The sequence below is a fragment of the Ovis canadensis genome, chromosome 2, assembly GCF_042477335.2.
Source record: "Ovis canadensis isolate MfBH-ARS-UI-01 breed Bighorn chromosome 2, ARS-UI_OviCan_v2, whole genome shotgun sequence".
NCBI lineage: Eukaryota > Metazoa > Chordata > Mammalia > Artiodactyla > Bovidae > Ovis > Ovis canadensis.
The window spans coordinates 217024698-217044079 of record NC_091246.1 but is presented as its reverse complement, the minus strand read 5'-3'; the positions used below and the strand labels follow the sequence as shown (position 1 = coordinate 217044079).

Below are 19382 nucleotides of genomic sequence, written 5' to 3'. Positions count from 1 at the left end.
ACATTACATTCAACACATTTAAGGGCACCTTAAATGGAACAGATGTATACATCTGTAAAATCTCCATAGTCCCAGTATGAAAACATTCCTATTCTATAAGGCCCTGTTTGTCAGAGTGGAGGCTTTTTTGCAAGGTACAACATTATTTAGCTTATTGGAAAAGTTTCCAACAGACTTCCATAACACTAAAGTGAAGGAATCAGGCTAAAAGGCAGACAGGTCAGCATAGTCATGTTCAACACAGTCTGTTACTTTTTAAATATATATAAAGGTATATAGGATTCTGGTCAGATGTTTAACAATTTTCTTCTTCCCTTTTACTTTTTAAATACTTGATACAATTATACACAGAGAATCTGAGTCAAGCATCAAGGAACTGGAACAAAACACACACATATAGAAGACTCATATAGCCCAGACATTTGTAATTACCAAACATAAGGCCTCTAACACTAAGGGAGCAGCATAATTTTAAGCAGATGAAATATATCTCCTTAGCAAGAATCATAAAACCACTTCTTTATGTGTATTTCTGCATTTGAGAACTCAGCATTAAGCATAAATTTCCTGAAAATATTGTAAAACGTGGAAGAGGTCATCTACCACCTCTGTTTTCTGAATGTTTAGATTTGAAATGTTTAGTTTTGTCCTTTAACTCACGGATATCTTTCATTCTATTAGTGAATGAGACCAAAACCCCAAATTATACTGGAAAATATAAATCACAATAACAAACAATGCCTCTTTAATAAGCAATGCTAACAGAAAAATAATTTTGCTTTGTGATTTGGGTGAGTTTAACAGGTCTCCTTTATATATACATATACATTTCATAACCAACGTAGTCAAAGTTTAAGTGTACAGAATGGGTTCTAAATTCATTGCAATGTAATTGTAGTCTAAACTGTAGCTTGAGTGCTAGAAAACATGTACACAAACCCCACCACCATACCAATTTAGGTATGTATATGAGTTTTTATATGCTAGAAGTTATATAACAATTTTCTAATATAAATTGTTAAAGTTTTGAAATTTAATCTTGAATTGTAAGATGCCAAGCCCTACTATAGGATTAATAACACACTAGATATGGCCTCATGAGCCTCCTAAGTTTTATACTTTTCTTGAAGTAACTGAATGTCAAGTTAAAGTAAAATACACAAGCTGACTGTGTCTATAAAGAAATTGCACATGTTATATTTTTTCTTCATAAGCTTAACATCTAAAGGAGCATATAGATTTGTTAACATTGAGAAAAGTTATTTTATTGAACCAATTCTAATAACACTAATCTTAATATCTGAAAATATGCCCTTAAGGGCAGGCACAGGACACTATAAGGGAAAATAATTACATTTCCCGATATTTTCCAATGTTGGTATTGATGTCATCAGGGCTAGAAGTAGGAATACCATCTCTTTCTAGCTATTATATTTATATTTAATTTTTATCATATTATAGGCTATTTATATCTTCTTAATTTAGATTTATGTCTGATAATTTCTAGAATATTCTCTGTGTTGATTATGAAATGGAATGATCTTATGGCATTAGCATTTTGATTTACAATATTTAATGAAAATGACAGTTAAAAAATAAATTGAAAAGTTCAAAGTTCTAAAAATAGTATTTTTTCTTCTTCTAAATGGTTATATTTTTGATCAAAAAAAATGCCTGCAGGCTTATTTGCTATTAATATTTAGTTTCCCCAAACTAATATTTTCCTTTTGATTATTTTTTATGTAAATTGCTACTTGTATAGCCACCTGATTTAATGTTTTTGAAATTAGAAAAATAAACATTTGCATGAGATGTATTATGTAACCTCAAAAAATTGCATTAGTTTTTTAGAATACATTACTTCTTAATATTCCTAGGTAAGCAGCTCTGTAATATTATACACTTTTAATTGCTCAAGGCTTCTTGAATCATAAACAATGTGCAGTGAAATGGCTCTGTCCTTTTATTCTTCCCTGGATTTCATGATCTTTACACAACCAAACCATCTTAGCCATTGATTTTTTTAAAGATGTTCATGAAACAATATGCACATTGGCAGAAAAATCTACTGGGATTTGTGCTACCCACTGGGTGTAAAGTGCTGTGTTTTCATATATTCCAAGTGAATGTTTTCAACTTTCAGCAAACTGATCCCTTCCACATCTTGTCTACACCTACAACACTTAAAAGGTACAGAACTAAACATGAGACTCATCTAGGTCTACATCCGTCTCCCCCCGCTCTGTGGGAGTAAAAGGGAACTGACTCGCCAGCAGGGGGTTCTCCATGCCATTTTCCTCACTGATATGAAGAACTGTGTCTCCGTGCTGTAGGAGGATGGATGTCTCAAGGCCTGTGAAGTCATCAGGGTCTGAGAGTTGCGTAGAGAGGGGGCTGTGTGCCGTAGCACCTTGTACTTCTGTGTCCTCCTTCCTTTCTCCTTCTTCAGCTGGGAGGTTCTCACCCTATGACCAAAAGGATCACAACATTGAAAGGTAGGATGGATACCAGGAAAGAGGATCAAAAAATACTGTTGTCCAGCTGTGACTGGAAAGGACTCACAAAGCTGGACGTAGTTTTAACCTTTGGAACACGTGAGATTTCATATAGGCCCTTTCAACTTTCTAAGCCTCAGTTTTCTAACCTGTTGCATGAGCCTCATTTTTGGCCCTGTTCACCTTGTAGACTGTGAGATAAAGGTATTACAATGATTTTAACCATTAAAGACTAATAAAATATATAATATTGCCCCTTAGCTTTCTTTAAATACCACATGAGAAGAACGTGGGCTCAAAACAACAAGAAAAATATCTAAACAGCAACAAAAAAGATCAAAACAAAAGTTCCTCTCAGAAGATTCTATATTTAAAGGGCTTCCCTGGTGGCTCAGATGGTAAAGAATCCACCTTCATTGTAGGAGATGCCAGAGACATGAGTTTGATCCCTGGGTTGGGAAGATCCCCTGGAGAAGGCAATGGATACCCATTCCAGAATTCTTGCCTGAGAAATCCCATGGACAGAGGAACCTGGCAGCCAGTCCAGAGGGGTCGCAAAGAGTCAGACATGACTGAGTGACTAAGCATGTATTTAAAGGTTTCATCTAAATTGGTAACTTTATTCTTTTTAATTGAACTGTCAGCCATGTATAGTATACTGGTTTTCAATGGTAATTCTATTTTTTAAAATTTTATTTATATATTTACTTCTTTATTTTTGACTGCGCTAGGTGTTACTGCACATGGATTTTCGTTAATTGTGGCAAGTGGGGCCTACTCTTTCATTGAGGTATGCTGGCTTCTCACTGTGGTGGCTTCTCCTCTGTGCGGCATGGGCTCTAGAGCGTGGGCTCAGTAGTTGTGGCACACAGGCTTAGATGCTCCGTGGCACGTGGTATCTTCCCGGACCAAGGATTGAACCTGTGTCCCCTGCATTGGCAGGCAGATTCTTAACCAATGGACCTCTAGGGAAACCCTCAGTGGTCATTTAATTATGAAATATTTCTTAGTTTTTTCATAACAAAGAGTATAAAGACTTCTCTTATTCCTTCTCAAATAGATATATTCTTGGCCATATACTTTACAATTGATTTTTTTTTCATAATGATAGGACCAGTGTCTGACAGAACATTACTGACTCAGACTCAAATGATATGGATGACATTTACATATCCCCATTCTTAGACAGATGTATGCAAAGAGCAAGACTTGCTTGTTTCTCCAGGGCCCTCACCTGCTTGGGAGACAGGCTGTGAAGATCAGCAACAACAATGGCGGGGGAAGACGTGAGCACTGGTTTGTCCATTCCTTCTGGTTTCCTGGATGGGGCTGGGCTGCAGCCCTGTGGCTGGCCTGTGGCAGGAAGTGTGTCTGTTGGGGCACCTGCTGGCTCTGGCTGAGCCTCGATGAAGGTCACAGATCGTTTTTGGTCGGCTGTAGGTTGGAAGTAGAGCAGTAAATCGGAATAGGAGGATGGTAGGTTGGCAGTGCTTAATATTAGCTTTAACCAGTGTCTCCTGCCTTTCTTAGTAAAGACATTGCTGGTTTATCAATAAATGAGAGCACATTAGGCCATTAGGTACATGTTTTGATTTCACCTTCTTAGGGGCTTTCCTCATAGCTCAGCTGATAAAGAATCTGCCTGCAGTGCAGGAGACCCAGGTTCGATCCCTGGGTCGGGAAGATCCCCTGGAGAAAGAAATGACTACCCACTCCCATATTCTTGCCTGGAAAATCTCATGGATGGAGGAGCCTGGTGGGCTGCAGCCCACCAGGTGGGCTGGGGTCCCAAAGAGTTAGGCATGACTAAGCAACTCACACTTCACTTCACTTCTTACAAACAGTAGCACATGGGTAGAAAAAATCATTTTTTACATAAAACAACCTTTCTGCATAAATTGTTTTTCCATAAAAACAAGATCAGTACACAGCATTAAGTGAACTGGGTCATCGCTTATAACAACTGCCAACAGGAATTAAAAGTTCCTATTACTCATCATGCCCTTGTCTTTGGTAAGACATATAACAAACCCAGTTCCTGGCTTGGGTAAATAAAACACAACCTTCTATCATCAAATTTCATAGCATTTGTGGTTCAACTTGGACTTCCCAGACCAGAGATTAAACCTGTGTCCCCTGCATTTGGCAGGCAGATTCTTAACCATGGAACCACAGGGAAGCCCTCAATAGTAATCTTAATTATTAAATATTTCTTAGTTTTTTCATACCAAAGAGTATAAAGACTTTTGTAAAGACAATTCCCAAAGACAAGGGAATTATTCATTTACCTAGGTGCATGAGGAGAGAGATGGGATTGAGGAAGGTGAGAGGAAAAAAAGGCACTCTAGATTCCCTGGGAAACTTCTTCCCTTTCCCTAGTGGCTTCCAAAGGTGTGTTTATCTGCATGACTCTCAGTCTCTGAAGGCCTTCCCCACCGTGTGGCAGGGCAGTGGGCCTTGTGTCACTGTCTACCCAGAGGGACACAGGAGGCCTCACCAGATGGCTTTGTCTTAGGTTGAATGCTCCTGCGGGTGGTTGACAGCCGAGCCCCGTGGCGGTTTCTGGGTTCAGTCTGAGTCTTCTGACGTGACAGTAGAGGACGCCTTAGCTAAAGGGAATAGGCAGAAAGAAAACTAGCAGGAAGGATCTAACTGCTGGGAGGAAAGACTGAATTCAGAGGAGTCTATGGTTTGTTCTCTTCTTTGAGGGTCCCTGTGGAGTCTTATGATTGTTCCTTACATTCTTAGCCAATAAAATAAACTTCTTCCTGCATATTTAAACACAAGTACTTATATAATTCTGGCATCCCCTTTAACCAATCCTATATTCTGTCTTAACGATTGTTACCCCTTTAGATAGCTTAAGAACATTAATATAAATTAAAATAGTCATAGTAAGAATTTCAGGATACAAAACTAGCAATGATTGCTTACCAGTCAGCCTTTGCTCATCTAAAACCTGCAGCTGAATATATTCTATCCTTGAAGGAAAGACTGATGAAAAACACCCCAGATTCTGAGAAAATGTCCAGCCTCCAAATCAGTGCTGGGATGTTCCCATCAAAGCCACAGCACAAAGCCTCATCTAGAGTTTTATTTAGATGGTAACATAAAGGAAACCCGCCCTACCAAAGGAAATTTTTAAGGATAATCTCTCCTTGAATTTCAGTTTTAAATAGAATCATTAATCTTGAAATGAGGAAGAAAGGATGACTGTCTCTGCCTCTCTACAGAAAGAGACCTTCAGTGAGCTTTATAACAAATCTTCCATGGTCAGCAGTTTGACTGGCAATGGTTTCTGGATAGGGAGCAAATAAAAATATAAGCCCCCTTATTTCACCAAGTAACCAGGTTTGCTAATAAGATTCGGAGCTAAAAACAGAAGCCCCTAACTCTCCACTTTGCCCAAGCACTTACCATGTTTTAAAGTTGCTCTGTACTGCTTATTTCAGGTGGGGAATAAATATTTCAGGTAAAATAGAGTCTTAATACACATAAAATAGAGTCTTGATATACATTAAAAATTGAATAGAACTGCCCTTTCATAGACTGTCTCCCCTGCCCTTTCAGGGTTGCTTACCTGCCTCAGGCCCCTCTTTCTCCCCAGTGGCTGCTGAATGAGAAGGTTCTGTTGGCCAGGTTCACTCTGCACACTTGCCACCCTGTCAAGAGCATCACCAGTGTTAGCATGCCCGGAGCAGGCAAATGAGACAATCTTCTGGTGGGTGTTAGTCAAAATCACTTACAGGAAACAGTCACTTCAAAGATACCATTATCTTTGAAGGAGGGTTAGGAAAGAACCCCTGGGATGGGAATTTTCGCAGGTTTAGGAAGGAGGACATGAGGCCTTGTAGCCCCAAGCTGCCAAAATTGAGATTCTGTTTTCAATCACTGATGCCAGTCTGTCATTCAGCAAAACATTGATTCGATCACACCCCTGGTTTGGAAGCCACCAAAAGGTTTAACACATCATATGCTAATCTCAATTTTTTTTTTCAAGGGTAAGGAGAAAGGTGGTGACGAACAAACACGAACAACTCTATCACATGGATGGGAACACCTTTTAAAATATTTCAATTTACATGAAAATAAGATGGACAAATATCAAACACATCAGACACAGAATCCATTTGGGTGAAGGGTCACATTCAACACATGTTTGCAGCCTGAAGTCTCTGTGACTGAGTAAACAGTCACATAGGTAGACAATGAAAATGTCTTTAAAAATGATTTTAGATTTATAAGGCTGGCAAAGTAATTAAGCTATCATTACAACTTAGTAGCTTAATTAATATTGAATAGCTACACCCAAATATAGCACACAATTTGTAAAAGTAACAACCTGCTCCTCCCAAATTTACTGTGTATGTGTGTCTTTTATGTGCAAAAATGGCTACCAGCAGTGGTCCCTATTTTAGTATTGGGTGAAGCTGAAAACACTGTCATGGACCCATGATCCTTTTTCATTCTGCATGCATGTATAATAGGGATTTATAATGGGAGTGGAGGTGAAAAAAAGAAATATACTGTGCCCCAGAGAACATTGTAATCCTGTGGATGATGCCAATGTGATTAATTAATTTTGGCTTTGCCTTTGCGAAAGGAGAGTCATCTACAAATAGTTTTTACAGTAAAATATTCCACAGAGGAACGCAGCGTCAGCAACTGTCCATGAAAAGGAAACGACTGTATGCATTCATTGCCATTTGAAAAAAATGAGCTCCCTAAACAAAATCTCCCTGCAGTTGTAGGGAGAGAAGTCGGTGGCAAGATGGACAATCAGACATTTCCCCTATAGTTAATCATTACATGGTTGACACAGTCATGTGTCATTTTTTAAAAGTCTTACTCATATTTCCACTGGAAGAAAAAATCAATGATTCCCAAATGGAGTTCATCATAGTTTTTCTGAAATAATTAGGCCATTTGGGATACATGAAATTCCATAAAGAGTCTTAAAAACAGGTGTTTTTTTAGACTTTCTTATTCTCCTGAATATCAAGTTCAAAAAGATCAATGTACATTGTTTTTATACATATATAACCTTGTACCATAAATGACCTTTCTATGTAGATGGAAAATTACCTCAAAGGAACAATGCAATAAATTCTGATAAGCAATACAGACTAAGTTGCTGGCATGTTTGAAATGACATCTCCTTATTAATTATACATTTTAATATGTGTCTTAAACTAGAAAGAGTGAGTATTCAATTACCATATGCACGAAAGTAGAAACAAGTTTTTCCCAAATACCAAGCAAAGCTTTCACTGGAATGGATTCTTCATTGACATCTAAATGTTACCTCAGTTCCCTTGGCCGTAAAGGGAGGTTAATACTTACCATTTACCTCCCATTAAGGTAGAGAAAAGAAGTTAGTCAATGTAAAATGGTTTGAACATGAAAAGTGATGTAACATAGTATGCTTCATTGTTTTCGATCTGTAATGAGTTTATTGCTTCTAGAACACCAGAAGGAAGTAGGTAATAAAAAGTCTTAAAAATAATTGGGCAGAGAAAATGAGATAGAGGCAGTCCACTTGTTACACTTCTATTCAGTAATCTGAGATTGTGAGAAAAAAATGGTGCAAGAAAAGAAATACATGTCACCCAGGGAGTGTTAAATGCCAAAAGATAATGGTAATTTCACGATGATTATTCCAAGGAAGAATCAAAAGCATCAAAATTTTCTCTATGGATAGAGAGGTTTAATCTAAGAAATGGATCAGGTTTATAGATTTAGTATTTGGTTGCTTTATATAAATGATACAGTTAGTGTTTCAATAAATGCACATATCAATGATTAAATTATAGAACATTCCCTTGGAAATACAGCTCAGCTAATATATTCTCCTTAAAAATATGATGCTAGCATGTTTATATTTGGAACATCAAAGTCTGGCTTAACTGTGTGCAGAGGATACATTAGTGATAAACAAACGGAAATTAATAATAGAAGTAATGCACACAGAAGTAATTTTGGGTCTATATCAAATTGGAGTTGCATATAAAATGTGGTTTCAATTTAGTTCTCCCCATGTCATGTAATATTTCTGTCATGTGCAGGATTTGTGATATGTGACTATCAGGTGTGCAATATAACACCAACCAGAAGACTATGGTGTCTACCCTAAGCACCTCTCTAGAGAAAACCGATATCCTAAAAATTTTAATCTTCAGAATGAGAAATGGCTGATTTCCACTGTTTTGCCAAATAAAAAGCTAAAACCGTAAGTATAAAAGCAAACAAAACTTTCCAAATGGAGCTAAATCATCCTTGGTGTTTCTGAGTCACTAAGCAATATTACTCTGGCAAACAATCTGGATTTGAGAAAAGTAAATATGGGTCTTGGCAGAACTGGCATGAGTCAGCTGTCTACAAACACCAAAGACCTTACTCAAAATGCGAGAAAGTAATTAATAAGCAAGAAAACTTTAGACAATGTTAGAAGACAATCCTGGCACAAATGATTTCTTTTCTCTCATTTCAGCATGAAGACTTGGAGTATATAAATATGTTGTTTAGTTGCTAAGTCGTGTCCAACTCTTTTGCATTGTGGGTGGATTCTTTACACCCAAGCCACCGGGGAAGCACCATATACAATAAATATGTATGCATATCCTAATGAAATACATATCTAATGGTATTTCTTAAAGGATAGGGAACAAAAGGCCATTCAGTAACGCAATAAAAATTTCTGTCACTCATCTCAAAGTACAAAAAAAGTGTATTTCAACACAGAAATAGGCTTCAAAATAAAAGTTTTAAGCAAAAGTACTGGGTGAAACTAGTATATAGGAAATGAATTTGTATTTTCATTGCTTTTATCTATACTTTTAGTTTTAATTTTAGTATGGTTAGAGAAATCTGGAGGGGGAGGAGAAGGCACACAGCATAGCCATTTTCACCGGATGAGTGCCTTGTGCTAAGGAATGCATGAAGCCAGTACTGAAGGAGCCATAAAGAATTTACAGGAAACAGGGACATAAACAGTAGACAAAATCCTACTCTTCCCTTTCCCAGTAAAAGATTAGCATTTAAAGTTTACTTAGCCTCCATAACATCTAAGAAAATGTATTTTAAATGCCACAGCATTTAGAGATTAGAGACTGGAATTCAGACAAAAAGGGAAGGATCTGGATCTTAGCTCTCCTGTAAGAACTGATTTAACACAGGGAAAGTACACTTCTCTGTGTATCACAACAGATAAACAGATATTTTTTAAGTTATTAATTCTCAACTCCATAACAAGATTGTTTTAATCTTTTCTATTTGGGTGTACTTACCAAATTTTCATAGTTTGGAAATGTGGATGATTATGAGATAGATAGATTATTTTTATTTTGTTTCATGCAGACTATCTATCTTGTTCAAACTTGAGTCACATTCTTATTTTCCACTGTGATTAAAATTACCCTTATGGAATCAAATAGCATTGTAATCTCTTCTCTCTTTTTTTTTTTAAGCTAGAGTTGATTGTCAATTCCTGCCTTTCAAAATGTTCTAACATGTCCAAACAAAATTTAATTCTCAAGTATAAACTTCCAGGCTTAAGTGCTTGAATAACATTTTGCATGTTTATATTCTGGAGAGAGAAATATGGCCCATGGTGTGTGTATTTGGGGGTGGGCACAGGGAGGGAAGATCTTCAATGAAGTTTCTGTATTTCTAAGAGCAAAAGTCTTAAAGAAGAGAATTCTTCCATGATATACATACTATTTCAATTTATTAGTTCCAAACTGGCAACCCATTCCAGTACTCTTGCCTGGCAAATCCCATGGACGGAGGAGCCTGGTAGGCTGCAGTCCATGGGGTCACTAACAGTCGGATACGACTGAGTGACTTCACTTTCACTTTTCACTTTCATGCACTGGAGGAGGAAATGGCAACCCACTCCAGTGTTCTTGCCTGGCGGGCTGCCGTCTATGGGGTCGCACAGAGTCGGACACGACTGAAGCGATTTAGCAGCAGCAGCATAGCATAGTGATTCTTACAGACTCATACTTCTTCCTATGAACCTATGCAGTTAGCACACATTAAAAAAAATCCTGGAAAAAATTTTCTAAAGGTCTACAAAATTTTTATTGGTTTCTACCTATTTATCAGGTTATACTGTTATCCTGGAGACTTCCTCATTTAGGCTTTGGACCAACTTGCCTAAAACAAGTGTTCTTTCAAAAGTAAATCCCCAGAAAGTTTATCAAAATGTGGGGTTGGGGTGAGCAGCAGGGTCTATTACTTTCTGTTAGGCATGTTTCCTGATATTCTTTAAGCTTTAGAGTCAGGTTTTCCTTAGTTGAGGGCTCAGGTGTGTGCTAAATGTAATTTACATAGTTAATATCTTACTGCTTCTTTAGAACCTTAAGAATCTGCACTATAAAGAAGTTTCATGCCAAAAATAAGAAAGCCTGGAAAGCAAATATTAAAAGTATATATCCTATTTTATAAATCCACCTCTTAGTAATGCCAAAAGTTCCTCTCCTCCAAAGAGAACTTGGTGACATGGTGGCGTTTGAGAGAGATGACTGCAGTATATGGCAAAGGTGGGCTTGCTACGGCTGTCGGGATGCCTCTGCACTCGTGGAACTTCTTAGAATCCAAAGTGAGTGCTTCATTTTCTGGTTTCTTATTGATCACTAATCAATCAGGGTGACTGGCATCCAGAACTCAAACACACCAATTACAGGAACAACAGATCAACAAAAGTTGATCCAAAACAGTCATCAAAGAACTCACATGATTGACTAATTCATCTCTGGATAAAACCTATAGCGTTGGCTCTGAACCACCCTCAAATGGCAAGAACTTGGGGTTTATTCCAATCTACACTGGACCAAAGGCAGATTGGATTGGTTTAGACAACTCCAGATTAGTCCGTTGGAACCCTAAGCCTGACAAAGAGGGCCAAGTCCTTGGGAGAATTTATAAAAATTAACTCAAACTCTTGTCTTCTCTCACCAACCCCAGACTAGTATTTTATTCAGTAAGAATAGAATTTGGCCTAGTTAGAAAAGATCTGGGACAAAGTCTGATTTAATACTTTCTACTGTCAGTAGGACATTTAAATCATCTTCCTAGCTAGATTCTCCTGTCTTATATGTAATATTAAGCATTAAACAAATAAATGCTTTGAAACCAGTGGTCATGGTGCTAGGCTGGGTTCAGAGCTCTTCCAATACTGTGAACAATGAGGGAAACCACCTGAAGGACTACTCTGTTCTTCCCTGTCCTTGAAGTTCTCAATAATGGAATTAAGCCTGCACTCTGCAGCACTTCCACATTTACCACCAATAAGAGACTGATCTATCCAGGCAGGGGCTTGCAAACACAAATGAATGTCATGAATTATGAGGCCAGTAAAAAAAACAACAACAACAAAAAGATACACCTGATGATGCGGTAAATTTCCCATTTTCAGTTGCGAAAGAAAATGTGAAATCTGAACAAGATGCAAAAAATAAAAAAAGGACAGCCTTTCACAGGAACGGCCTCTCAACATTTCCTCATCTTTGTGATACAGCAATAAACAAGGGAGCACTCACTATATAATGCGAACCTGAAAGAGAATATTTTCTCTTGAGATGAAACAACGGTACTCTTAGCATGAACAAGAAGCATTACCCCTAATGAGGATTAGTTGAGAGGTGTGAATCAACAGCACAAGATTAGGAATGTTTGACATGGTTTATCTGAGTGTTAAAGGTGCAGGCCCCCTTTCTGAAGCTTTAAACCAATAGCCAAACCATTATATTGTTTGAATCATGAGAAGTCTCTTACCAAGAAACGTTTGTATCTGATATTTCATGGCAAATTTGGGAGTCATCTTAGCACTGGGACAGACATTCTTTATATAAACATGGTTTGAATAAGCTATCATAACAGCCTGTCACATTGCATGCACCAAAGAGAGGGAATTATATAAATCATATTGACATTGGTATTCTTATTATAGCATCACTGTTTTCTTATCACCCATGGTATTGGCTGGAAAACTTGTCTAGATTGGGGCTTCCTAATGATGGGGAGTTGTATTAAAAGGCTTTTGACAAAGAAAAAAAAATTCTTAAAGACTATCAGCATGGGAGGGAATGTTTAGCTGGGATAAATTTAACATTTTATATATCAAACTCTTGAGATGGTCCATGGGATAAACCCCTAGAAGAACTCCAGGGATTTTTTTTTTTTAAAGTAAACTTTTTAGGCCATTTGTGATGGAGCTCTAAGGCTGAAAAATGAAAGAGGCTACACCTTTGACTTCCAGGCTCGTGTGTTTATGAGCAACAAAGGGCAAGGAATGGAAATCGATATCAAGACGGGGCGAGAGGAGACAGAGAGACAGAGAGACGGAGGAGACAGGGAACAGCTTGTTTCCCAGCACAGACACCAATACACAGGTAGCATTGACACTGTACCTAGAGAGGCTGCCCTCAGCGGCCAGGCCCTGGGAGTCATCGAGGACATTAGGTTCACTGCAGGAGGGGTAGGGAGATGAAGCATTTAGGGAAAGAAAATGCAAAGGAATAAAAGAAAAAGAAAAAAAAAGGCATGCACTTTTCTGCTTCTAAGAACCAAAAATAAATAAATAAATTTAACAGAACGAGGAAGGAAAAGGAGACAGTCAACCATTTCACCTTGTGCTGGGTTGGTCAAGACGTAGGACTCAAGGCAATGGGGAAGGGAGGCCTTTGGGTGGATATGACTCTCAGAGGAATGATCTATTTACTGGTCAGGAGTTGGGACTTGTGATAAGCTCTGAATGGACATAGGAGCTCTGGAACACATTGCGGAATGAGTCTGTAGAAGATGAAACTATCATTCCTTTGATAACCATTTGGCTGGGTGGCTATGACTTTTCACCTGTCTTGTTCATATAATGTTTCATTGACCAGGATCCTGCTTCTTTCTTGTGATTTGTGACCTGATCACACAGAAACCACTTACCATGAACTGTCACAACCCAACTCTTGGAGCTGATGCCATTAAGAAAAGCAAAGAAAGAACCTGATTGCACCTGCTAATTTTGCAGTGAAAAGGGAAGTGAAGGAACAGAAGGAAGACAACCCTGGTGTATTCACAAGGAACTTGCATTAACCTCCTCACTCCATCCTCTAGTGACTGAATTGTAAATGCCCCAAGAAGAAACCTGTCAGGTTCGTGAAAGAATAATTAAATAGTTTATTGATTTATTTGGGTGCTGCTGATTTATTTGGGTGATTTGGGGATTTGTGAACAGAAACTACGTCATACATACTTTCTCTCTCTTTCCTTCAGTGCCTAGCTCTGAGCTAAGTGTCCATGTGGCACTCAATAAACAGTTGTTAAAATGGATGGAATTAAACTCTTTAGCAAAGTGGAGTGCCTGCCTCTAGAGAATTGTTGTTCACCTATACTGTAAAAATAGCATCCATCCCCAGAAAGAGGCTTTCCCTAACAGAGAGAGACATCATTACCTTTGCTAGCCCTCCCAAGCAGGACTCAAGCCCAAAGGGTTTAGCTATATTATTTTTCTGGGTTTCTGGTCTATCCATAATAGAACAAATTTTCTCCCCAGAAATGAGATAACTCCTTAATGGATATGTACAAAGGGATTTGATGGCCTGGTTATGTTATGTAAATAACCAAAAAGAATCTCTACTTAAAATTTAAATCAAAAATTTTACATAGACTAAAGTTTTGGTTTTTTCTCAATAAAGTTTGCATATTTCTAGGAATTAAAAATAAATCTTTATGTACCAGTATTAACTGCTTGTATGACTTTACATCTTTTTTTTGGATATTTTGTAATTTGGCTCTCTTTTTGTATATTTTATTTATAAGACTTTCCTATCAAAGATATATTATCAGTAGGTAAAGAAGTATCTTTCAAAGATAATACTTTTATATTACAATTTTTATAACTCCATAGTATATAAATAATGCTTTCTTTACAAGTATATAATTTAATTATTAATATTTTATCATCTCCCCCATTTTTAAAATATTCTGCAAAACTTGGCTTTATTTCACAAATTTTATTTCATCTGTACAGTTCAGGAATGATAGGCTAAAGGATTTAGGTACAGAGTAATTATTGCTCCATGTAAACTAAATTTATCTGAGCACAAGAATGTCTCCTGATTGTTCTTATTCTCCATGTATAAGCTATACCACAATAACTCCATAGGTAATAAGAATAAACAATAAACTAGATGAAAACATAAGACTGATGCTTTGAAAGAATTCAGTTCCTGAAGTAAAAGTCCTAACTTTGAATAGATAATGTTTTATTTCTTATGTAAGATCCTTTTCTGTATTACCATATAAATGGTAAACTATATGTATAAAGTTTCAAATCTATATTCTTAGAGGTTAGAGAGCACCAAAGAAAATGTTTTAAAGAGTCTAATTATGGAATCATAAAATTCTATAGGTAGAGAAGTTACCTTAAAGACAGATTTTAGCTAACCTCTCATTTCACAGAGGAGAAAACTGTGGGCTCTTGTTCAATGACCTGCCCGAGGTCACACGTACTGGCATAGGTCTTTTTTCACTTTGTTAAGCATCACTATCTCCAACTAAATACTGATGACATATCAGAAGTCTAAACTACCAAATATATCAAGCCAGTCCTATACACTTAGCAGGTACCCATTATTAGCTTAGCTGATAATATATATGAAATACAAGAATGTCATCTGAAAGAAGACGATGAAGGAAGAGCATATATCTATTTATAGAACAATGTTAAGGAGAAACAATGCTTGGATCAGAAATTGAGAGCCCCTCAACTTGCCTGACTTAGAAAAATGCTACAAATTGTTTGTGCAAACCTTGTTGAAAACTTGTTTGAATGGTCTACTTAAAAAAAATGGATTGTTTGCTTCTCTTTAGGCCCTTTTTAGAGTGACAGGAGTGAGTTCTCAGCATCTATCCTTTGCCCCCAGATGTGGAGTACGGCATGTCCGGGGCTGTTTACCTTTGGCTGGGTAACATGCCCACCTCAGCCTGAGGTGCAGACATGCTGGAGACATGGCTGGAGAACCGCCTCCTTCCAATGGTGCTCAGGAGGTAAGCTTCTTGTTCACTTACCACACTGGGCATGCTGACAGAGTCATCTGAAAGGGCCCGAGAAGACAGCGTTAGGAAGTTATCATGCTGACCAGAAAACCCAGACCAGCTTTGTCCTTGGGTTCCATCCTTGACCTGAACACAACCTTAGGACAATATCTAAAGTTAAATTATCATTCGTCCCCTTGTACAGATTTAAAACTGAGACCTTTGGGAGCTTAAGAAACATTTTCACTGCTTTTATATAACCAGAGACTTTAATAGCTGAGACTTTAGCGTCACTGAACACTGTCATTTGAGAGAATATGAACGTTATGAGAACTTCGAGTTAAAGTGACTAGTTACTTCATTTGGTTGAGGGAAATAGCATCAATAAAACATCATGAATGTATCCTTATCTTGAAAAAAAAAAAAACCTTCTGGAGCTGAGTTTTTAATCTGCACAAAGGGTGAAGGATAGTTCTTCACATCTACACATCTCCCACCTTCAAACAGCTTTCATGAAATAAACATAAACTTCTTGTCCATTTCTACAAGCAGATTATTCGTAAAAATCAAGGGGCATTGGCAAATTAAAGATTTCAGAAAAGCTGGACTAAACATTTTAAACATTCCAGAAATAGTTCAGTAAGGGACTGTGTTGTTGAACAAATCAAGCACGTTTGACTTTCAAACACCACACTCAAGACATTTCATGATTTTTAGACCGCTGAGGGAAAGACTATTTCAGGTATTTTTTTTCTGAAAAATATTTTAAAATCAATAAAGTTCAGAAATAAATGCCTGTTTTAATCTAATTTTAAAATTAGAAGCAGACATTTATTTTCACCATAGAAACTGAAATTCATGTATTCAAATCCATATGAAAATTAACTTTAGTATAGTATTTGTGATGAGACAACCTCATTCTAAGTGAGCTCATATTGTTTGTCATTGAACAAGAAACATATCTTGACTAACCTAGAATTTTGGTGAACTTTTACTACCACGTAATCTGACACTACTGAAGGCAATGGCAACCCACTCCAGTACTCTTGCCTGGAAAATCCCAAGGGCGGAGGAGTCTGGTAGGCTGCAGTCCATGGGGTCGCTGGGAGTCGGACACGACTGAGCGACTTCCTTTTCACTTTTCACTTTCATGCATTGGAGAAGGAAATGGCAACCCACTCCAGTGTTCTTGCCTGGAGAATCCCAGGGACGGGGGAGCCTGGTGGGCTGCCTGTCTATGAGGTTGCACAGAGTCGGACACGACTGAAGCGACTTAGCAGCAACTTAGCAACAGCAATCTGACATCACTTATTTAAAATATCCTAAGTGGTCACATTTCTAGAGAAGTTTATTTCAAACCCAGAGATGAGTATATAAGTCCTGAAAATATTTAATTTGCTACAGAACAACTGACTTGAAGTTGATTCTTGTTATAGAATGGTATTTCCTTTTTAGGTGTGTTCAGAGAGTAGAGTATATTCAAATATGCCTTAAAAAACATGAAAAAATGTGGTAGGATAGATTGAGCTATTTCTACTAAGACCTTTCTGGGATTCCAGTAATTTTTCCCCCCTTTTATTCAAACTCATATATCACTTAACATTTACTCCTTCAATATTTTTTTGGTGATTATATGCATTGCCTTCCATTCTTTTTTTTAATTTTTATTTATTTTATTGCAGTATAGTTGATTTACAACATTGTGTCATTCACTCTTTTGTTAGGCATTCTTTCTCAAAAAATGTCTGTTATCTCCTCTAGAAAACTCGAAGATTTTAGATAGCAGAGAATATATCCTTCTCATACTTCTTGTTCCTCATCTTGTTCCTGCTAGGTCTTAATACAGGTTTGATTGCTGAATGGAAAATTTGTTTAATTCAAAGGTGTTAACACTCTAGCTTTCATACTGTATTTCATAAATTAATATACACCCACATCATATTGTCACTGGGACAGTTATGATTTTAAGAGCAGAAAGATTAACAAAAACTTGCATACATGTCAGTGTATTAGTGTATTAATGTTGGCCTTTGATCAGTGCTATCTCTGTTTATGTCTTCTGTACTAAACTTTTCTTCCCTACTTCCTTCCTACTGGCTTGGTCATCCTCTAATTCATAAGGTCGCCTGCAAAATACATTTAGCTCTATTAAAGAGAATTTGTTATCATTTACTATCATTTAAAAAAATTTCTAGGAGAGACTATTTCAACCATTAAAGAAAAATAGATATTACTTTAAGTTCTGGACTATTGCTAGGACTTATAGTGAATATGTGAACTGCTAATGCTTATCTCTCTCATTTTGTTGTTTTGGTCAAGATCTTTCAAGATTTCCCTAATTACAATTTTAGAATTATTTCCATGAGAAATGATTTAGAAACAAATATGTCTGGAAGTTAGGTACAGGACAATATGATTATCACTTTGTTATCTATTTAACACTGAAGCTAAATCTGGAAATATTACTGACACGTGCTTTAACAAAGTAGTTACTTCTTTCCCTCTCCTACACTTCCAACCGTAGTAGAGTATTAAAGAACTTTCATTCATCTTAGTTAATTAAAATTCTAACCTTGACTCTAATTTACTTCAGAGTGGGGCTTTTTGTTGTTGTTTGGTACAGAGGGGCTCTGAGTAAAAGTCTAGATTTTATTTTCTTAAGGCATAGACTGCACACTTTATAGGTTATATCAGAGTATCTTTTTTTTTTTTTCAGAGTATCTTTAAAACACAATTGGGCTGCCTCAGTGACTGGGGACACTTAAATTGGGTTTTATGTCCTCAAGACAGTCCGCTGGGTTTACATTCTAGGCAATATTGCCAAAGATTTTTTTCTGAGTTGTGAGCATATGTCTTGCCCACTTTCCTTTGCAGTCAGGTCACGTGAGTGCTGTTTTTTAAAGAAGCGTTCTGGCTCTGCCACATGGCACGTGGGCTCTTAGTTCCCTGACCAGGGATGGAACCCGTGCCCCTCCACTGGAAGTGTAAAGTCTTAACCCCTGGACCACCGGAGGCGTCCTGTGTCACCCAAGTGCTGACTGATCTTCTAAACAAGATTGGCCAAGGAAAAGGAGAATAAATGCTCCCCTTAGGTCCTTAACCACAATTTAAATGGGTTAGTGGAAAGATTGAACGCATAAACTCAAAGAAAATTTAGGAGTCATTAAAGATTTACTTTTTGCCTAAAATCCTACCAAATGACCAAGGATATCAAGGAATTTATAGAAAAGCAGGCATAAGAAATCGTGGGATCAGTCGCAATACCGTTTTAACTCCTTTTTGTAAAAATGACCAGGGGATCAGAACTGCAAACGATCAGAAGGGCAGAAATCCACCCAAGTCCTCATTTGCATGGCCAAGCTGTATCACACATGAGCCCCACCACCTCCCCACCCCAGATGCTGCAGGTGACCTACTTTCCTCATCCTCCTCATCAGTTCGACTCAAGGTGTCCTGGGAAGCCTGCTGGGATGGCTCGCTGTCCTGCTCCCAGACAGTGCCAGTACCCGTGTTGGAGCGGGACATGGTGGCCAGGCTCAGGCGGTAAGCAGAGGTGGAGGTGCCCACGGTGCTGATGGACGTCTTTCCTTGGTAAGCTAGCAAGGTTGAGAGACCAAAGAAAATCCATAGTGAGGATCTTTTTTGGGTGGGTGGAGGGGGTGCGTAGTATGTAGCATGTGGGATTTTAGTGCCCTGACCAGGGATTGAACCTGTGCCCATTGGAAGCCAGGAGTCTTAACCATTGGACCACCAGGGAACTCCCAGGTGCTTGGAAGAAAACAAATGCTAGCTTCAAACTCTTCCCTCACAGCTTGTATTTTTTAAAAGAAAGGTCATTTAAATAGTGTGTCC

General features: G+C 37.7%; 1 protein-coding gene across 1 annotated transcript in view; it reads right to left on the bottom strand.

The window, feature by feature from the left end:
• Positions 1 to 1646: 1646 nt before the first annotated feature.
• The window catches only part of UNC80 (unc-80 homolog, NALCN channel complex subunit), a 239685-nt gene continuing 221949 nt past the window's right edge, over positions 1647 to 19382 (bottom strand). Inside the window, exons 60-66 of the mRNA XM_069573767.1 lie at positions 18947 to 19126; positions 15451 to 15589; positions 12908 to 12964; positions 6076 to 6157; positions 4993 to 5104; positions 3730 to 3929; positions 1647 to 2465 (exon numbers count right to left, since the gene is read on the bottom strand). Coding sequence (XP_069429868.1) covers positions 2199 to 2465; positions 3730 to 3929; positions 4993 to 5104; positions 6076 to 6157; positions 12908 to 12964; positions 15451 to 15589; positions 18947 to 19126 — 1037 coding nt within the window. The 3' untranslated portion in view covers positions 1647 to 2198. The remainder of the gene's footprint in view (positions 2466 to 3729; positions 3930 to 4992; positions 5105 to 6075; positions 6158 to 12907; positions 12965 to 15450; positions 15590 to 18946; positions 19127 to 19382) is intronic.